Genomic DNA, 20,481 nt, shown 5'->3' on the forward strand with positions numbered 1-20,481 from the left:
ACGGGAAACCTCTGTTGGTCTGGAGGAGCTGCAGCAGTTACTTCTGCACAAACGTCCACTGTACATTCACTAGATATTCTCAGAGCTAAACTAACTCTTCTGCAGTGTGTAGTGTGAGTGAAGGCAAGCAGGCAGAGGAGGAGAGACTACGGCCACACGAGAGCGCACATACTACGCGAGTGCCGCATGGGATCCCGACCCGATAGATTTATACGTGTAAAAAGTTACAGTCCCTTTAAATGTTTTCACAAACATATTTTAGTTTACTGTTTAGCTGTAAAATGAGAAAGTTTGTGACCCGGCAGCCATGTTGAGATCTGTTGAGGAAACACCAAGGACCGCCCACCAGCTGGAGTACAGCCAATAGGAACGCTCTCTCTCTGAAATGACCTGTGATTGGTCAATAATTTTCATTTTCCAAAGCCTGAAAACAGCCATGAGGAGGAGCAGAAGTCTAGTTTTCTCTCAGAACACTTGAATTACAATATGCTGAAAAGTTATTATGGATTTTTTTGCCCAATGATGCCAAAAATATCCTGCCTACTGCAGGTTTAAGTCCATGTAGCGTTGGCTGCGGTGGAGAACATGGACATGCTTTCACTGTGTTAAAGCATCCAGCCAGGAAGTGTCCTCACATCAGCTGTGTGGAGCTGTGACAGGTCGGCTGACTGCAGTCAGAGCAGCCTGAGACTGACCTGCTGACTTTCTCCAGAAGAAGTGGACGGAACCAGCGATGTAACACAGCGGTCTGGTGTGGATTAGTAGCCGGTGAGTGTCACTCTGATGAGTTTTAACTGATAACGTGTGAATGGCAACATCACTGTCCTAGCTAGCTAGCATGCTTGCTAACTTGTAAATATAGTGACACTGAGGCGAGTTGGAGCCCTGAACAGAGCCTTCACTTCATTTCAATGTTAATATACCGTCATATATATATCTATAACGCAGCCATGTCGTGCTCATATTATATATATCTTAAAGGCGCTTTAGTTTAGATAGAAACGTTGAAGATGAGTGAGAAACGTTAGCATCAGTGTCAGCAGACGGGTCTCGTGATGCAGACTCACATAATCGGCCGATTGAATCGCCCCTTTTAAAGTTGTTTGTAGCGCAGCAACTTAATCAATATCGCTAATTTTAACCAGAAACAGACGGACACTCATTTAGCTAATTGACTGAGTGGCAGTAACTGACATAAACGTTAACGGCTGAGCACGTTTGTTGACCAACGGTTAACGTTGGAACGTTGTGGTGAGTTAACTGTTAATTCGAATGTCTGTTGGCTAGTTTAGCAACGGTCGTTTACTGAGCTGAGTGCTGCTCTCATGTTGGATACACATTTAGGTACTTTCCTCTGGTATTTCCATGTCATGCCACTTCATACTTCTACTCCATTTCACCAAATGCCATGTTTTGATGGACGTATTGTACATTTACTCCACTAACTTACATGTTATTTGACAGCTCTAAGGACTTTATTCTACATACAAAAAAAACACACAATGAGATTTTAAAATATGCTAGCGTTTAAACTTCCCAACAGTATGCAAATTAGTTAAAATTGGTTCCTGTTTGACCAGCTAAAACAATATGCTACACATAGCCTCACCTTTTAATATTATTATAAGTTATATAAAATTATGTAACCCTCAGAGTTATTTTTGTCTGTATTGATTACTTTTGATACTTAAAGGTCCCATATTGTAAAAAGTGCGATTTTCAGGTCTTTTTATATTATAAAGCAGGTTTAAGTGCTATATAAAAACTTTTAAACTATCAAAATGCTCAATGTACGGAGAAATACACACAACCCGTAGTCAGAAATTGTGCGTTTGAAACAAGCCGTCAGGATTTCTGTCCATTTGTGATGTCACAAATATACAATATTTAGACCATTACACGGTTTTAAAAGTAAACATTCTTAATGTGTCCCAGTGTTATTTCCGGTTACAGTGTATGTAAATGTCATCAGCTGACAGGAAGTAAACATGGACCCAAACTGTTGCCTAGCAACGTAATTCCATTGCAGAGGGGTAAATACAGGCATGTTCAGGCTGACAGTATGAGGAAAATAAAGTTGTTTTTTTTAACATTACAGCATGTAAACATGTTCTAGTAGAAACACAAAATACAAGTATGAACCTGAAATGAGCACGATATGGGACCTTTTAAAGGGGCTCTATGTAAGAATCAGAAATTGCAGGATAACAGTGACACTTGTGGCCATTAAGTCAAGGACAGTCAGCGTCCTGTTGCTCGCGCTATGTAGACTCGAGTGAACATCGGTCAAAACAGTGAGGCGACACACACTAGACTGAACGTGATTGACAGCTAAAACCACAATATCACTGTATGTATTCACATGCTTTGTTAGCTTACCTGTCCAATAGGTATTTTGCCAGCATGGGGACCGTTTTGATTCCCAAAACCAAATGAAGGTCCCTCCATGGATCGAAGGCCCGGCTGATGTTGATCCTAGTTTTCCCCATGATGTCGGTCACATGCAGTACGGGCTTCACTAGATATGACTTTGTTTTTATTTGTGGAGTTTGCGTTGCAATCTGAGTTGTGTTGGGGGCTGGTCGTTTGTTGGCGTTAGCGGACTCCATTTCTAACCGAATGTTAACTATCGTTGCACACTGTTAGCCCTGTAGCGGAGCTGAAGAGAGTAAAGGCACTCGTGCATGACGTCACATCCGTTGAATTTTCCCGGAAAAAAACGTCCCGCATTCATTACATCAAAAGCAGTCTACAGTCTGACAGAGGAAACCCAGAAAGTCACGGAAGGTCTAATTTTTTTAGGTTAGGTTACAACCTGTTCACACATTGGCAATAAAAAACGTTTATACGTGTAAAAACTTGTAAAGACTTTTTACAACTTCTAGTATCTTTGCAGTGTATTATTACTACTTTGACCTTTAAGTAAGGGATGTGAATACTTCCTCACTACATAACGGCCATAGAAATTACAACTGACATGTTGAACCTGCTCTGAGGCAGCCATTCACCACAAGATACAAGGCTGACGTCCAAATAAAAATCAGAGATAATCAGTAAAAACCATAACAGGCATTGAAACTGTGCTTTTAAAGAAAAAAACAGTTTGACAAGGCCCAAGGCTGTATTTACCCACCAGTTGAACAGCTTCCTCAGAGACCCTCAGGTTCAACATGTCAGTTGTAATGTGATTAAGGACAAATTTGTTTGTCAGTCATTTGCAAAGACAGAGCCCTATGGGTGCCTCTGGATTATGATCTATAGGTTTGAAGCCTTGCCATGTACCTTTTTGCCCCATGTCTCTTTAGCAAGTCAATCTATGGTCAGATTTGTGCACATCCTCATCATTCCCAAATACATTCCTGTTGCAGTAGAGTGTTAACAAATAGAGACACAGAGGTCAGAGTTGACTGCTAGTTCTCACCTTCTTTTGAGATACTTGTCAACTACTTTAATGCTTAGGAGCAATTATGTTCTGTCATTTAGTTTTAAAACATTTTTGTAGCGTACACACTGATGTTTTTTGCCAACAGTATCTGATTATTCTAACGATCTGCAGCGTTAGTTTTGCTTCTGCTTCCTCATAACTACACTTGAAACCACAACAAGTAAATTAACTACATTGTGTTGTGCTGCATTTTGAGCTAAATGGTGTCAGCTCCAGGACAAGAGACATTTGAAAAACACTTATGTTACGCTAGAGACGGTAACATGTTTTTTAACCAGGGTGGAGACGGTGTAAAGTGGAGTCATGACTGGTCAATTTGAGAGGGTAGGTACACTAGTGAAAGTCATATGATGCTACGTACGCAGCTGAGAGCCGTGGTATGTGAGGAAGCAGAGTATTGACTCTTGATGCCCCTCACATTTTGTTCATACTTTGCTGACTGTCATTCTCTCTCAGTTGTAGAGGATCACCAGTGAACATGCCTCTGATACCAGTTGTGCCAGAGAACCACAGTCATGTACTGGCAGAGTTTGACTGCCTCGATCCGCTTCTGTCTGCTCTCCGTTTGGACTCCGGCAGGCTCAAGGTAGGATTCACCATCACATGACTGAGTCAGCCTTATAATGAAATCACACATACAGATGATTTATAGTAGCTTATTATTTAACCCTAAGAGACCCACATATACCCGTTATTGTCTTTTTTTAGGGGGGGGGACATGGGATCTTTAGAGAAAGATAACAGGTCAGCAGTATATTCCACATAGAAGTGGTTCTACCTCATTTTATATATAATTATGAAAGAACATAAGGGCTTTGAACATTATGACAGAAGTATATGATGCTTTATTAGTTAATGCAGCAATTTTTAGATTGATACCATTATTTTGTTACACAGATTTGGTGCTAAATTTAACCATTTCTTACCACTCAAGAATTCAAGAGTCTCAGCTTTACAGTCATACTTAATTTATTGTAATTCCAAGACTGTTTATGGACCCCCGGTATGCAGAAATATTTAAAAAGACTTCTAAAGATTTTTAGAATAGGTGAAAATAACACATTTATACTGCATACAAAAAACTGCATCATTTTTGCCCAAAACTGCATGTGATTATCATAAAGTGGGCATGCTGTAGAGGGGAGACTCGTGGGTATCCATAGAACTCATTTTCATTCACATGAATGATATCCATATTGTCACTCTAGCGTCAAGACTGAGCCCGCTACAGCCTCTTAAAGTGATGTCGGTCACTTCAAGAGGGTCTCAGAAGGTTAATGTCTTTAAAGTACTACAGAGTGAAAAATAACTGACTTAGTCTTACTATAAATACTTATTGGGCCTGTACCTCGTGTACTCGCCAAACATAGATTAAAAAACCAACAGCTACGATAGACTTTAAAGGCAGAATATGGTCTATCTGATTAAAACATCAGATTGTCTGAGTCTTAGGAGAAGTGACTACACTAAAAACGCAAATTACAACAGGTTGTCACCAAGAAATTGTATATCTAACAATGTAACTTCATGAACAGATGAATAAACTCTGTGTACTCTGTGTTACAGTGTACCTGTTTGGCCGTGTCAAGGAAGTGGCTCGCACTAGGAACATCAGCAGGAGGATTGCACCTGATCCAGAAGGAGGGCTGGAAACAAAGGCTCATCCTCACTCACAAGGTAATAGATGACTGCACATAATACGGGAAGTGTTGTTTTCTCTTCATTTCTTTTTTACTCCTAACCCATCATGCACTCCTTTTTTCAGGAGGGATCTATCACTCAGGTGGCGTGTTGCCCTCATGATGAAGACTTTATCGCTGTTGCAACAAGGTTAGAGTCTCTCCACAAAGTAAAGACATCTCCTACATTCTCCTGCGTTTGGTTGTTTTGCCTGTATAGTTCACCGTGTTCGTCTCTGCTCCAGTCAGGGTCTGGTGGTGGTGTGGGAGCTGCAGCTGGAGCGGCGGGGTCGTCCAGAGAGAGTCAGCGTGTCCTGGGAGCACAGAGGTCAGGCCATCACTGCACTCTGCTGGGACACCAGCACGCTCAGAGTTTTCGTCGGGGACACAGGCGGCAAGGTGTCCTTTGTCCGTGCAGGATCCTCCAAGCTGGGCAAGGTAGTGATTCACAGTGGAAATGATTTGTTTCCTCAATAAAGATATGTATATATACAGTTTGTGATTGGCTTTTGACAAAGTTTAGTCACTTTCTAGTTGATAGTGAAAAATCTCTTAATTCATATGGATGCCATAAATATCTGATATTGTTTTGTTTGTGTCCAGGGGTCAGCATTCGTTATCTTCCCTGTTCAGACCGTCACCACTGTGGACTCCAGAGTAGTTCAGCTCGGGTACCAAGATGGCCGCCTGCTGGTGTCTTCCCTGAGTCGCTGCTACCTCTGTGACACAGACAAGTGAGTACCAGCAAGACTGCATCTCTTTAGGGGGAGAGACTCTTAGTCAATGTCAATGCTCCCACATTGGTACGTTTTGTCCTTATTTAAAGGGCCAGTGTGTAACAATTAGGTGGATCTATTGGCAGAAATGGAATATAATGAATATTAAGTATGTTTTCTTTAGTGTATGATCACCTGAAAATAAATATTCGTTACCTTAAAATGAACCGTTTATATTTACATAGGGAGCCGGTCCCCTCTCCATGGAGTTGGCCATGTTGAACCGTCATGTTTCAACTGGGCTTGTCGCAGTGGTCGGTGTTACACGGTGGTCGGGCACACACCGATTACATTACGTGCCCACCGCACCCACCGTCGTTTTGCTTTTTTTACAGGAATAAAACCCATTTAGTTCATTTTGGCATATCAGCGGCATGATAACAATAGATAGTCAGACGACGGACGCTACAAACTGAAAGTGAATGCATCTGCTCCATACGGAGTCTCAACTCAGAGTAGCAGGTGTCCTATTTCACACACACGGGACGAGAGAGAGTTGACTGACCGAGAGATGGCGGAGGATTTGGTGTCAAAGCGAAAAGCAAACAGGTCTATTTGGCAATATTTCAGATTTAAACCTAATGCTATAAGAGAACCATAACGTTACTGAGGTAGCGTCAATTGCTGCGAGGAGCACGGAACGTTCACAGCCAGTGTGCGCTGCGCAGCAGTGCTACGTAGACCCCTACGGCCTCGCAGCAAAAGCTCTATCGGAGAGGCCAGACACAGCCACCCGACGGTAAAGATCAAAGTAAATGTGCTACACATATTGACTGTCATCTTTTCTTGTAAAATGTCTGGTGTAATCGGTAACAACAGTAGCCCAGATGGACGAACCAAACTCTGTTAACTTTTCCTGTTTGGGCCGGAGTCGATAACATTACTCGCTCCCTTCGCCGCCGCTCTCTCTCTTTCTTCACCACTCACTTCCCATGTACACACACACACTCAACGCACTGGCTCTGTTCCAAATGACTTACGTTACTCTTACAGCAACTGGCTTTAGAGAGAGCCATTTGCGTTTTCGCGTTGGCCACCGTAGCTCTCCAACACGCTTGGCGCAAGGGAGAGGTTGGTTGAAATCTCCTCCCCTCACCACTAGATGCTGCCAGATTCTACACACTGAACCTTTAAGTGAGTGGCAAGAATGTGAATCCATATTCCAATGGTAGACATACAGTACTACTTTTGTGTTGATTTATTAAGGATTCTTCACAAATATTTTTGAAAAACTGATCTTGGCATTTGTTAACAATGAACCGATTTTTATATTTAATTCAAAAGCTACAACTATTTTCTCTGGTCGTGTAAGATATTGGTTCTCTGTATCATGTGTTCTTGTAATTAATGAATTAATGGTAATTAAATGTCTCTCAGCGGTGGTGTATTTTTCTGTCTTTACCTGCCTTCAGGGAGAAGTTCTGGCGTGTTGGAAATAAGGAGCGTGATGGGGAGTATGGAGCGTGTTTTTTCCCTCAGAACAGGGGATTATTAGTTGGTCAGCCTCCCCTGATGTACTCTGCCCGGCCGGGGTCTCGAATATGGGAGGCCAGTTTTAATGGCGAGGTTCTGAGCACCCATCAGTTCAAACAGCCACTGGCATGTCCTGCTCTACCTCTCATCACTTACAGGTACTGATTGTTACCGCTTTTAAATTATCTTCTTCAAAAGGCCAAACTCCTTATTTGTTTTTTGAATTTGTCTTTCTTTCCTCTATTACCTGCAGAGATGAGCCACATTACAACCCACTGCAGAAGAGCCCCCAGTCAATCGCCTTCCCTAAACTGCTTTATTTTGGGTAATGTTAGATATAATTTAGATATTTTATTATCTGAGTTGTTAGGCTTGTCGATCACTATTTTTTATCATGTGCAAGATTATTGAATAAGAGGCAAATATGTTGATTACATTAGATCAATTAAAGAAAATTGTTATTCAATAACTCCAGGTGAGCCTGTCTCTTGACAAACTGTACACTTTATTTTTATGTGTAGAGACCAAAACTTGCTGACCTGGACTGATTCAGCTATTTATATCTTCACACCTCAGAACGGACAAATGCTTCTGTGGACTGAAGTCAAAGGTGTGTTTGTGCTGCTTCCTCCCAAAATACCACCGGCGATCCTTTGGTGTAGTTAAGCAAACATTTTATTCATAAGCGCACACACAAGCTTTAAATGTGTTGATATAGGACCACTAGTCATTAATAATACCAAGGAAAGGATCATAATATTTAATCATTTTAGCATTGATCGTACAGCCCTTTTCTTCATGTTTGATTTACTGTAAATTGATCCAAACCGGTTTTCTGGTTTTGCAGACTTGGCTGATGTTGCAGTCTACCGCAACGAGCTCTTCTGTCTCCATGGCAGCGGACGTCTGTCCCACCTCTCCCTATTATCTGCTGAGCGCTGTGTTGAGCGCCTGCTACGGAGGGAGTCCTGGCCTCTAGCTGCTGTGGTCTGCTGTATGTTCCAGCACACGATCACCACCAGCAGGGTAAGACGGCTGCCACTGACATGCTAACTGGCCCAGTCTCTGCGTAAAGTGTCACCTAGATTCTAGTCTTATCTGGGTTAAGATGTTTGTATGAATTTTCGACTTCCTGTGTTCCTAAGGATAAGGCACAGAATATAGCTGTAAACCTGAGGTGTTTCACCTTGAATGGCCTGACCATAAAAAGAACCAAGAATGTGCAGGCTAGATATACCTCCAGCTCTTTCGATACATAGGTAACAAGGGATTATCTCAGTAGTTAACATTATGATCTTCTTAACACAGCACATACATAACCTCACTTTACAGTCCATAGTAGTTTGTATTAAAGGAATAGTTTGGGTGTTTTGAAGTGGGGTTGTATGAGGTACTTAACAATAGTCAGTATATTACCTACAGTAGATGTACTGCTGAGGAAAGGGCTGTCTGATGGCGAAATACAGCAGTGAAAATATTCTAAATATAGCGTACACTTAAACAGATATTGATTCTTTTTACATGAGCCTTTCTTTAAGGTGGCTAAAATATTTTTTTTCTCATTCAAAACACCCAAACTATCCCTTTAAACATATGTATTATATGTCCTAGGTGAGTCTGGGTTTGTGCAGATGGTGAAAACCAAATGTGAAATGAAAGTTTGAAGTAAATCAAGCATTTTAGAAATCGGATGTCTTAACTAGATTCCTCTGATGATCGGAGTAAGAGATCCCCTGTGTTGATAAAGTGCTAACATCATCATTCCCATTTAATTCAGGCCAGGAAATCCATTCCCATCGACCGCCTTGAGCATCTCCGGTCCCAGCTCAGCTCCAGCACACACCTGGAGCTGACTGGCCAGCTGGAGGAAGTCATCGCCAAACTGGAGCCTCTGGATTCAGCCTGCAGCAGCCGTAGAAGCAGCATCTCCTCACATGTAAGTTAAACAGTAACTTTCTGTAGATTATTTCCAGGTAATGGCAACGATGAGCATACCACTTCCATTTCTTTTCTATGGGACCCATTGAATGCTGTTGCTATGAATACCATTCAGTTAATGAAGGACAAGTGCCTCTGTGGCATTACATTAAATTGGTTGCTTGGTGATAATAAGCAGGTTTCATCACTGCATGCAGAATAATTCCACATCAAACTAAATAAATTTAGCTTTGAATACTGTCCATTCAATACATTTTAAATTCTATAAGCCATTTTGTAACGGAAACACGCAGCTTCTGTAAGTTCGTATGCACATGTAACAAATGAGTTTGTGCTGATATCATATATTTCGTTATCCAGGAGAGCTTCAACATCCTGGACTGTGGAATCTATCGTGTGATCAGCCGCAGAGGAAGTCAGTCAGATGAGGAGACGAGCTCCCTCATCAACCATTCCACGTCAGAGGAGGAGCGGCTCAAAGAGTTCAGTTTTGTGCAGGAGGATGATCAGGTGGATCATGGTAAGATATCGTCTGTTGCCAAATGAACAAATGCTGTCAATACAAATGACTGCTATCTTAAACATAAGAAATTGCTATTCAAATTCAGGGTTTTCTGTCAATGCTGCCTCCTCAGGACAGACTCATTTTAATTCTATATATATATACGTTTTTTAATGTTAATATAATAATAATAACTAAGTAGTATTAATATAATAATGACCAGATGGAATCAAGTTGAACAGGGGGATACTATATTTATACGTTCATTTATTAAGACATCATCACACAGAAAGAATGACTGCGAAAAGGCTTTTCCGTTTTGATTTTATTATATATTTTCCATAATAGACAAACATAACAAGTAAAAAGACAGTATGACAATACAAGGACATAACTATCACACAGATAAGACAAACCAGTGGAAGAAGGGAGGGGGAGGTTTACGGTGTTACATACTTTTATGCATGTGTTTCCATTGAACACATAGTGTGACCATAGGAACACATGCGTGCACATGATCTCACATCAACACAAGCTTTGCTCCAACACATAAATATACAACTGGCTTTTTCTAACTCTCCAGTTCATAAGAATTATGCGTTTTGTTGTAAGGCCTCCTCTGAAGAAAGGCTTGATTATTTGAATGTTTTTGGATATTAACTAATTTACACAATGAAATGCTGATCTTTTTTTAAAAAACAAAAACATTCTTATTTAGCTCTAACTTTTGTTTAATCTGCACACAAACATATTAAACCCAGAAAATGCTAAAACTTTGCTAATGCTAAAACAACGAGTACAGCAAACCAAAAACATACAAACAAGAAACTTATTCACAAACTCTTGTTTCTTTCTTCACTCTTTCTTTTTCTGTTTTTGACGCTCTCTCTCTCTCTTCCTTTCTATATACTGTATATTATGTGTGTGTGTGTGTGTGTGTGTGTGTAGCAGGAACAAACTCTTTTTCTGCCTCTTCTGAATTCAATGTGAAAAGAGAGTGAAGTTATTTTCAGTTTTATATCTACCACTCTATTAAATTACTTGAATAATAAAAAACAAAACATGGAGGAAAAATGCCAAAAAAAATATTTGTAATTTGGAGCATCTCTAGCTGCTGAAAGATTTATCAGAATAAACATGTGACAATAATTTTACTCCTTGACTGTATCTCTGTTGTCATAATGATCGTATGTACCTTCTTGTATGTTTGGCACTAAAATTAATTAGTGTTTGATTTAAAAAACGCAGAAAATCACTTGATTTGCTGTGAGAGCTGAATGATCACTGACATGCTTTACAAATACAATCGTCACTTTGCCACGCTGTTAATATCAAGTTTCTTGTCTGTTCCATTGTATCACACACATATCATTTTGTTCTGTTTTTTGTTTGCATTGTGCAGCATTTAATTTATGTTTTCTCTACAGTGGTGTCTGGCACCTTTGCTCCATCTACTTGCATTATGTCCTCTACCTTTAATCATTCCCCTCCCGTACTCCATCCATCTGTGTTTGTCCTCTGGCTCCTGCCCCCCATCTTTATTCAGATCCACAGAGCAGTGAGCGCATGGAGGCTGAGCGATCTGAGCAAGGCATGCAGTTTCACCTCCCCCTCTCATTCCGCCCCAAACCCCCTCGCATCGCACTGCAGGCCGTCAAAGACAGGTGAACATCCAGAGAAATAAAGACAGACATGCCAACAGATTTTTAATACAAGAATGTGTCACAGCAGCTGTACAGGCATGAAGCTGTCATCTTATATAAGCTTTGAGTTTTACTCAACACTGATGAAATTATTTGTGGATTCTGCTTTTCTACTTTTTCTCATGAGGACTTAAACTCTTATAATACCTATAATTATTAAAGTGCAGCTGTGCTTTTAGACAGCTTACTTCCCCTTTCCACTGAAACCCACATCTATTTTTTCACATTCACATTGTTCATCTGTGGAGACGCATGTGGCAGGTTTCATTTCCGAGCATCACACTCAGTCATTTGTTATATGAAATTGTAGTTCTGTTTTCCTTTGTTGTTGTTAGATCGGAAAATGTAATATCGTTGGTGCAAGGTTGTTTTATTATTCGATTTTTGTTTTGCTCAGTGTTTCTAGTTTTGTTAAGAAGACAACAGAGAAGATCAACACCCTCCAGATGAACTCGGAGCTCTGGCAACGGCCTGAATTCAGAGAGGGCGGTCAGGCTGAAATGTCATCCACAGCTTTATACTCAGAGGAAATGGACAATGAGTAAGTACAGACATATAAAAGTAGACTTAAACCAGTTTCTGCTGAGAACAGATGCGTCCACATTAATTTCTTCTTTTCTTTAGGCCAAATTTGGGGCTAATAATTGTTTTGAATAGACCATTAAAAGTAAATTTGATTATAACTAGTGAATTATATTTGTCGTCACAGAGTTTATGATGAAATGCCTAGCACAGAGGCCGACATGCAGGAACTTCGATCAGCGACAGAGCGAGCTATGTAAGTGCTGCACACCGTTTTTGTAGAATACCGACCGCAAGATTTCACAGCCTTTTAGTTATATATATTTAGATTTTTAATTTTCCCAATATCAGCTCCCAGATCCAAGATCCTTTGGTGCTACTGGATCCAGTCTGCCTGAAAGAAACTCTGCTGGAGTGGCTGCCGGTGCTGGAGCGAATACTCGGACCTGTAAAGGACGGGCCGACTGCGGCGGGTGATTCAAACGTGGACAGGCCAGGAGAGGAGCGGTGGGATTATCTAAACTCCTGCTCAGAGCAACAAGAAGAGTCCTCGTTCTCGTCAGGAGAACCAACAGAGAGCGTCACAGAAGAGAAGAAAGAAGAGTCTTTTGAGCTCGGAGACAAAGAGGACCAGCGTGACTCCACTGAGAAGGAGCCTGAAGTTTTAAATGGGAGCCCTCCAGATCCTGTTCGAGTGGTGCCTCCCAAACCGGTACCATCGGATCTCCTGGCTCATCTCACCCAGCTGGCAACGCTGTACGCAGAGCTGAGCTGCTTTAGAAACCAGGAGAACGAACCAGCATTGGGGTGCACAACTTTCCTGCGCCGCTACTTCTTTCTGCTGGACCAAGAGCGAGTGAGAAGAATGTGTCTGTTGTGTTATCAGGAGCAGCCGGAGGTGCAGATCTCCTTCACTGAGGCCATGCTAGGTCAGAAGTTTCTCCTTTAATCTCTGGTTTAATTTTTGCTCATATGCTTTTTTTCCCCTGTATTTTATTTTCAGATTTCAAATTTCACAAATACCAAAAGAAAGAAAAAATGTATTGGAAAAAAAAACTGAAAACACAATTAAACATGAACAAAAATAGCGGGCTTCTCCTATTTGAAAAGAAAAATAAGTTTAAGTAAAAATATTAGGGCTGTCAATCGATTTAAAATATTTAATCGCATGATTGTCCATAGCTATTCGATTAATTGCAATTTAATTGCAAATTTTTTTGGACAAAGAGTGGACAAATATGCTGCTTTATGGAAATACATGTATATATTTATTATTTAAATCAATTAACAACACAAAACGATTACAAATATTGTCCAGAAACCCTCACAGGTACTGCATTTAGCATAAAATAATATGCTCAAATCATAACATGGCAAACTGAAGCCCAACAGGCAACAACAGCTGTCAGTGTGTCAGTGTGCTGACTTGACCATGACTTGCTCCAAACTGCATGTGATTATCATAAAGTGGGCATGTCTGTAAAGGGGAGACTCGTGGGTACTCATAGAACCCATTTTCATTCACATATCTTGAGGTCAGAGGTCAAGAGACCCCTTTGAAAATGTCCATGACAGTTTTTTCTTGCCAAAATTTTGTGTAAGTTTGGAGCGTTATTTTACCTCCTTCACGACAAGCTAGCATGACATGGTTAGTTGGATATCTAGTCTCATAGGATGCCAGTATCTTCACTCTAGCTTTAAAACAGATCCTGCTACAACCTAAAATTAGCAAGTTGCTTTAATGCATTAAAGATATTAGTGGCGTTAAAAAAAAATTGCTTTTACGCTTTATCACGTTAACTTTGACAGCCCTAAATAAGATATTTTAAAACTAGATTACATATCCCCATAAGATAAGTCAAGGAAAGGTCCTTAAACATCTGAAACTCTTTTCCTGTTTCAGAGTAAAATCAGTGTTGCTGTTCCCTTTGAATTATAAAAAGGATTAATTCATCATTTAACTATTTTTCAAACACAGAGCAACCATGTCCAACATTAATACTTATTGGTTTCAGACCTCATCTAGTAACTCAACATTTACTTAAATCAGTGGCCCATGCGTCTCTGATACTCTAGTAGTTTAATCTTAAATGATTTGAAAAATCCCCTTTTGTCGTTCTCTGTAGATTTCACTCAGTTCAGTAAGGTGGTGGAGGTTATTCAGAGAGGTGATTTACTGAGATCACTGCGCAGTCTGAGAGAGATGCAGCCCTGGAGTGCTCCTCCTCTCATCGCTCACTTACACAGGTCAGTACACGTATTTATTTCTAACATGTCAGCAGCACATACTGTTATCGCAGTTGTGATGGGCCTTGTAAAGTAAGTTCGCTGTGTTATTATCCAGGCTGTATGAGAAGCATGGGGAGGCGGCTGTACGCTCGTTTACGCAGTTTTATCCTACGATAAATCCTGCTGATGTAATGACCATGGCTCAGCAAAGCCACTTCCTGGCATACCTGGATAATCTGGTCCAATCACGAACTGAGGGGCACAGGTACGTCTTTAGTTTCATCTATTTGTCAAAGACAAAAAAAAACACTCAGAGCTCCCGTTGTTGCTGAATTTAAAATTGTTTTCCTTCTTTAGGTTGCCGTTTTTGCAGTCCCTTCTTGAACCAGAATCACTGAGACAGGATTGGCTGGAGCTGGCACTCACCCACGATGCCCCTCAACGCTGTGATACCTTGACCCCTGATGGACAGCCCAGGTCTGGTCCCGTTAGTTTGGGAAAAATGCAAAATATGACGTATGATCATTTACTTAAAGGCCCATTAAGTTTTCAGTTTGAGGCTAGAAACCAAAAAATATGCCTGAATGGATGTGAACTGAGCTACTATCATGGGTACATTTCACTTCTGGATTCTATTTAGGCCACAACGAGGTCAAACATTTAAGTGAAAGTAAAGTATAAGAATAAATGTAACATGTGAATTCATGTGACTCCTGCTGCAGGTGGCATTCTCATTGTTTTAGTTGGGGTTATGGACGCCTCCTGTCCCTCCTGATTCGTCTTCCTGCAGACCTGTCCTCCAAGCAGAAGATGGCAGAGACTTGCCGCAGTCACGGGTACTTCTAAATTTCTTTGACTCTTCATGACTGATGTTTATGATTGAGAGTTTATATCGTCATATGTAACCTTCTGTATAATGCGTGTGTGCAGGTACTGGACGGGCTATATCTACCTCTGCTGTGAGCTGCAGCGCCGCACAGAAGCGTTCACCGCCATCTGTCAGCTGGATGACATCAGTCTGCTAGAGGACGCTGATGGTAAAACTTTCAGACAGAATTATAATCTCTTATGGGCTGAAAGGAGAGTTCATAACCGTGATGTGTGTCAGGGATTACCGAGACACATACTGAAAACCACATGTCGACTGTATGGAAATCCAGTGTACATACACATGACACATTAGTAGTACAGAATATAACTTTCCACTGTAACTTCATAACAACACAAGTTATGAGCCCAGCAGCCAAAACAGATAAAGATTAACACAAATACACCAAAGTGGATTCCCTTTCTAGGAGAATCATTTTGACTGTGGTGATCCTTTGGAACTAAGGGGTCTAAGAAAATATCGATACACATGAGTATTGCAATATTATGTGTTGTGATACTGTGTGGATTCTCCAAAACACTGTAAAAATCCAACGTCCCGATCGCTATTACATTTTTCTGAGGTTGTAGGGGGCTCAGTTTTAAAGCTTGAGTGAACATAATGACTGATATCATGTTAAACTAGGAAACCAAAGGAATCCATTGGTACCAACCATACTAGCTTGTAGCAAAGGAGGCTAAATAAAGTTCCAAATTTACACGAAATTTTTGCAAGGAAAAACTGGCATGGCCATTTTCAAAGGGGTCCCTTGACCTCTGACCTCAAGATATGTGAATGAAAATGAATTATATTGGTACCCACAAGTCTCTCCTTTACAGACATGCCCACTTTATGATAATCTCATGCAGTTTGAGGCAAAAACCATGCAGTTTTTTGCATGCAGTATAAATGTGTTATTTTTGCCTATTCTAAAATTGTGTATTTCTGGTGTGTTCTTAAAATTAGTTTTCCTAAAATTATATTTAAAAATTCGCAATATATCGCCTTGCTTACAGTATCGCAATATTTATTGAAATGTTGCCCCTGTATCATGAAACGCATCATATTGCCAGATTCTTGCCAATACACAGCCTTATTTGGAACAGTATTAATTTTTTTATCTCGTCGCTGTAATAATCACACCACAAATGATAATAGAAGATCGAGTATGTTGTTGATAATAGTATAGCATGGCACTCATCCAGGTTACCACTGGAACTTATTCTAGGTTGGTCATTTAGTAGCAACTTCCTGGTGAAACTTTGACTTTACGAGTTGATTTCTCTGTGAGGCGTGACCCAGCTTTACTGTCGCTTTCCTCCTTCTTCATCTAGTCATTGTTGAGAAATAAAAACATGTCAACAATTGCAAACATTACAGCGGATTACAATTTGTGAAAGTTTATGTAGACAGGGCGGACAGAACCTCAAAATAAACCTGTAAAATCCTTTAAAAGAAGCAATATAGAGAACCAGTTTGGCTTTCAGAATTTCACTGACCCTTTGCACGGCTTGGTCCAAACAATGGTTCATAATCTTTTACACTCGATGTGTAGTAAATCAGTAGAAATCCAGGTTATTAATGATTTACCTTAATGTCTACACTCATTGGAGTAGCTTCTCTGAAACTGACCTGAAACATTTGCCAAAAAACCCACCATCATAGCCATCATAATGTCTGTACTTTCGCTCTGTTATTTTCCAGGTGTTGAGCCTCAGACTTTGGAAGAGTGGAAGCTCTTGATCCAGTTATCTCAGCGGTGCAGCAGTGCGGCAGACTCGGAGCAGGTCACAGGTGTGAATGGGAGCAGCTGGTCCAACGGCTCCGCAGATTGCGGTGGAAAGATCAGCCCAGAGAACCTGACCCTGATGCTGGCTCGGACAGCCGGGCCGGACCGTGCCATGGCCCTCCTGGAGGAGTGTGGAGTACAGCTGGTCCTTTCGCCGCACTCCAAACTGGTCTGTGAGCTACTGAGAGTCACTGAGAAGAGGCAGAGGTGGGTCGGGATGCCTAATATCAAACTTTAATAAGCACACAAGTATGGGAAGGAGTTCCCGCACTGTTTTCAAGCTGTTATTCAAACATGTTTTTAGTTGTAGAACAATAAAAATCAACCAAACTTGGGTAAAATTCTCCATCAGGCGTTCTTGTAGCTCCACAGTTTATCTTTTGAAGGCTTGAAATATTGGGTGAATTGCTATTTGATCCATTAACTTTATTAAATGTGCCTTTTGAAGAGCACAGAATAAAATGTTTGAGAGGTTTCTCAGCGGTTTGGAGCATGTGACCGTTATCCTAGTGGTCTGAAAATTGTTTTTATTAATAACTAGATATTGAACAAAGATGTGTGAAAGAAAGTCTGAAATGACGTTCATTGTCATAATAAAGGACCTATAGAATCAGTTTTTTGTTTTCTGTTTCAGAGCGATGATCCAGACGATGCTAGAGCGCTGTGATCGGTTCCTGTGGTCTCAGCACGCCTAACTAAAGACCAGCTGCAGCTTCTCTACACAAAGCAAGATAACGAACACTGTATGTAAATCTCCCCAGTAACTACTGATGAAGCTGCCTCTTAATTTATGCACTGTAATATTTGTCAAAGCGTTCCAGTTTAAATTAAGTATACACCGATCAAACCATAACATTAGGTCAGCATGGGCACCCTGACCGGTCTGCGGCTACGCAGCCCCATACGCAATAAACTGAGATGCAATGTGTGTTCTGACACCTTTCTATCGGAACCAGCATTTACTTTTTCAGCAATTTGAGCTACAGTAGCTCTTCTATTGGATCAGACAACACGGTTCCGCCTTGGCTCCCCACGTCACTGACCCTGTCATCTGACCCTGTCGCCGGTTCACCGGTTTTCCTTCCTTGGACCACTTTTGGTAGGTCCTGACCACTGCAGACCGGGAACATCCCACAAGAGCTGCAGTTTTGGAGATGCTCTGACCCGGTCATCCATCACAATTTGGCCCTCGTCAAAGTCGCTCACATCCTTACGCTTGCCCAATTTTTCTGCTTCCAACACTAAGTTCAAAATGTTCACTTGCTGTCTATTATACCCACTGCCAGGTGGCATTGTAACGAAATAATCAATGTTATTCACTTCACCTGTCAGTGGTCCGACTGTTACGGCTGATCGGTGTACAGTATATCCTCCCAGTGAAAACAGTATTATCTTTATAAGTTTTACTTCCATTTTTTTTTGCACTGATCTTTACAGTTTTTTAATGAGTCAGGTTAAATGCTTTTTTGCATGTACAGGTAACAAAGTATGTCTATGAACAAAAATGAACCGTCAATAATTACAGTGTTCTAACCAGGTAATATCATGTGAATAAAAACTGTCTGTATTTAATTATTTGTCTGTTTTAAAAATAAAAGGTTTCTGTCAACATGATGATAGTCAAGCGTGGTGAAGGCAGAGGTCGCGCTAACCGAATACTTTCCATCATTGACGGAATTTTTTTTAACAATAAAAAAAAAAAGCCTGAAGGCCTTCCGTCATTTTGACGTACGTCTGTGACTACGGGTCACAGAGCGGTGCCGATGCCGCTGGTGCAGAAGGAGACCATGCTGCGGGATTTCCTCTGGTGAAGCAAGTGCACGCAGAATCAGGAAATCCCACGTTCAGAGAGTCTGGTGAGAGTCTGTCTCCAGTGTGGCACAGAGCGCGGGTTTAGCCTTCAGAACAAAATGAAAACAACCACGAGAAGTCGTCTGTCCGAGGAAAAGACTACGGAAAAAAAGGATTAATCTGCTTTATGTGTGTTGACGTGAAAAGTAACCGCCCGGTTGGTGTCGTGTATCCATTCATCTTTTCTCCCCATGCCCTTATAAATGCATAATCTATAAGCTTGTTCTATAGGCTATATTCATTATTATGTTTGCTCTCCCACTTGCTGCCGTACACACACACAAAGGACTGCTCGCACCTGTAGCTTATTAACAGACAATCTAAGCATTCAAAAACCTCAATAGAAGCTTTGAATGTAAAAAATGACATTCGGTGGGGCGTGGCTTGGTCCAATCCACTTTGTTTGTGTCCTATTTACAGAGGACTGTGTATTTACTGTGTATCATCAACAGGGGATTTTTTTTCAGCTCACACAGAACGAACAGCTAGCGGACCGTGAGGAGATGGCTGAATTTGACAAAAAGTGTATTGGATTACAATCACTGACTCCACCTTAAATAGGCATATGTCTTGTTATCATTAAAAATGAAAATACAAAATGAGGGGCAATAATGGATTATGATGGACGGACAATGAGAAAGTCTAACCCAACCAGTGGGTGAATGTGTATTTTTCCCTTTGTATGCATGTCAATAACATTGGTAAAAAAGTCCACATAAAGAGCAGAGGACAAAGACGAGAGTGGCTCTAATCCAACCTGCAGGTTACTTAATAATTGTGTGCTTTTTTAAAAATTTCTGCAAACCTAAAGCATAAAACATTAAAAGTTTAAATCTTTTTCCTTCACTTTTAAATGGCAAATTAATCCCATGTATCTCTAGTATCCAGCCATGTACAGTAAATAGTTTGGGTTTATTTGTTGAGGTTTTGAGAGCGCTAAACCAAAACAACCACCTAACTAGAGACCATTACGGATAAGTGGTAAAGGCTGTTGAACTGACCCTTTATCTACCTGTATGTCAAGTATTTGCTTGTATTTTCTTCAACTGAACATTTTTGCGAACAAAAGGTTTCTACATTTCAGATCTTGAACACAATCAGTAGATTTGAATACTTGACTACGGTAGCTTATGGGTAATGTGGGTCAACGGCGATAATGTTAATAACATCGTAATGAAATGGGACTGATGATTCATTTGATGGTATCACACACCTGGAGCATCAAAGGGAAGATGCGGGCAGCCTGGTGCTTCACATTTGAGCTTTAAAGGCTGACACAACCACGCTTTATGAGTCACATCCTCTACGCTGGTTTAACTGAGGCCTCTGTCTCGTCCTTAATGCTTTCTTTCATCTTCATGGTTCATCAATCATTTCCCAGAATCCTCATCTTCCAGCACCTGTCTGAGTCACTGGCAAAGGGACGATCAGATTGAAGGTTGTGGCAGGTGGCCAAGACACAGCCACACTTTGTAATGAAAATGATCCACAACGTGTCATTGTGAAATTCCATTTGGCTGCTTAATAATATGTCTTTTCAGTCTCCTTCTAAAGTTGCTTTAACATTCAATATGTCAACTGCCTGCATTTGTTTGGTTTATTGTGTCCACTGCTACAGAAGTATATTCTCTCGAGGGATGGGTAGAATTGTAATTTAATTGAAATGATCCAAATATGACAGAAGGTTTTCATCATGAGTACAGAAG

At 40.8% G+C, this 20,481-nt stretch overlaps 1 protein-coding gene and 1 long non-coding RNA gene across 3 annotated transcripts; one reads left to right on the forward strand and one right to left on the reverse strand.

The window, feature by feature from the left end:
- The first annotated feature begins 516 nt into the window (after window positions 1-516).
- Window positions 517-18,538, forward strand: hps5 (HPS5 biogenesis of lysosomal organelles complex 2 subunit 2). 2 transcript variants are annotated; one of them, XM_074632630.1, is made up of 23 exons: window positions 517-768; window positions 3,902-4,031; window positions 5,012-5,122; window positions 5,211-5,275; window positions 5,370-5,562; window positions 5,728-5,858; window positions 7,313-7,531; window positions 7,627-7,698; window positions 7,895-7,983; window positions 8,221-8,399; window positions 9,151-9,309; window positions 9,672-9,831; window positions 11,360-11,477; window positions 11,914-12,057; window positions 12,226-12,294; window positions 12,390-12,967; window positions 14,165-14,285; window positions 14,383-14,532; window positions 14,625-14,744; window positions 14,990-15,103; window positions 15,198-15,304; window positions 16,840-17,131; window positions 17,559-18,538. In XM_074632630.1, the coding sequence occupies exons 2-23, from the start codon at window positions 3,924-3,926 to the stop codon at window positions 17,617-17,619; spliced, it is 3,360 nt and encodes a 1,119-aa protein (XP_074488731.1). In that variant the 5' UTR covers window positions 517-768; window positions 3,902-3,923; the 3' UTR covers window positions 17,620-18,538. The 2 variants fall into 2 exon arrangements, with proteins under 2 accessions (XP_074488731.1, XP_074488732.1); XM_074632631.1 differs by lacking the exon at window positions 517-768 and adding an exon at window positions 1,079-1,251.
- On the reverse strand, window positions 11,773-13,798 carry LOC141766143 (uncharacterized). The gene is made up of 2 exons (XR_012593575.1): window positions 13,659-13,798; window positions 11,773-13,177 (listed from the first exon to the last, which is right to left on the reverse strand). It is a non-coding gene; the product is annotated as an uncharacterized LOC141766143 (long non-coding RNA).
- Window positions 18,539-20,481: the final 1,943 nt, after the last annotated feature.

The sequence above is a fragment of the Sebastes fasciatus genome, chromosome 4 (genome assembly GCF_043250625.1).
Source record: "Sebastes fasciatus isolate fSebFas1 chromosome 4, fSebFas1.pri, whole genome shotgun sequence".
NCBI classification, from domain to species: Eukaryota; Metazoa; Chordata; class Actinopteri; order Perciformes; family Sebastidae; genus Sebastes; species Sebastes fasciatus.